At 65.7% G+C, this 446-nt stretch overlaps 1 protein-coding gene across 1 annotated transcript; it reads left to right on the forward strand.

Moving 5' to 3' along the window:
• Positions 1–205: 205 nt before the first annotated feature.
• H310_15193 (hypothetical protein) lies at positions 206–369 on the forward strand (the record flags this gene model as incomplete). The annotated part of the gene is made up of 1 exon (XM_008883178.1): positions 206–369. A coding segment is annotated over one exon (162 nt), but the record flags the coding sequence as incomplete, so codon positions are not given.
• Positions 370–446: the final 77 nt, after the last annotated feature.

Genomic DNA, 446 nt, shown 5'->3' on the forward strand with positions numbered 1-446 from the left:
CTTTGCGTGGTCCACCATCTCGGACCCCGACCTCTTCCGGGTCAACCGCCACGGCGACGACCACAAAGACGCCCTCGCGGTCCTCTGGCGCCTCCTGGTGGGATCCACCCTCCACCTCATCTGGACCCAGCACAACAAGGTCCAGTATGAAGCCTCGACCCCGCTGCCCTCCCTGGTGTGGCTCGAGCTGTCCTACCTCGGCTGGATGACCTCCGTCCGCCGGTGGCTCCGCCTCCAAGACCCCGACTGCCCTGTGTGCGCCTCGGCCCTCCAAGTCCTCCACACCCTGCGTGCCCACCCCAACTACCGGCCCCTGTGGTCCAAGCACCCCAACTCGCTGCTCCTGGGCCCGACCTCCTCGACTGCCATGTCTGCTGGCCGGTGACGACAAGGCGTTGAAGATGCGACCGGTGCTGCAGCTGCGACAACTCGTGAAGTTCAACTTT

Source organism: Aphanomyces invadans, assembly GCF_000520115.1.
Source record: "Aphanomyces invadans strain NJM9701 unplaced genomic scaffold supercont1.213, whole genome shotgun sequence".
NCBI classification, from domain to species: domain Eukaryota; phylum Oomycota; class Saprolegniomycetes; order Saprolegniales; family Verrucalvaceae; genus Aphanomyces; species Aphanomyces invadans.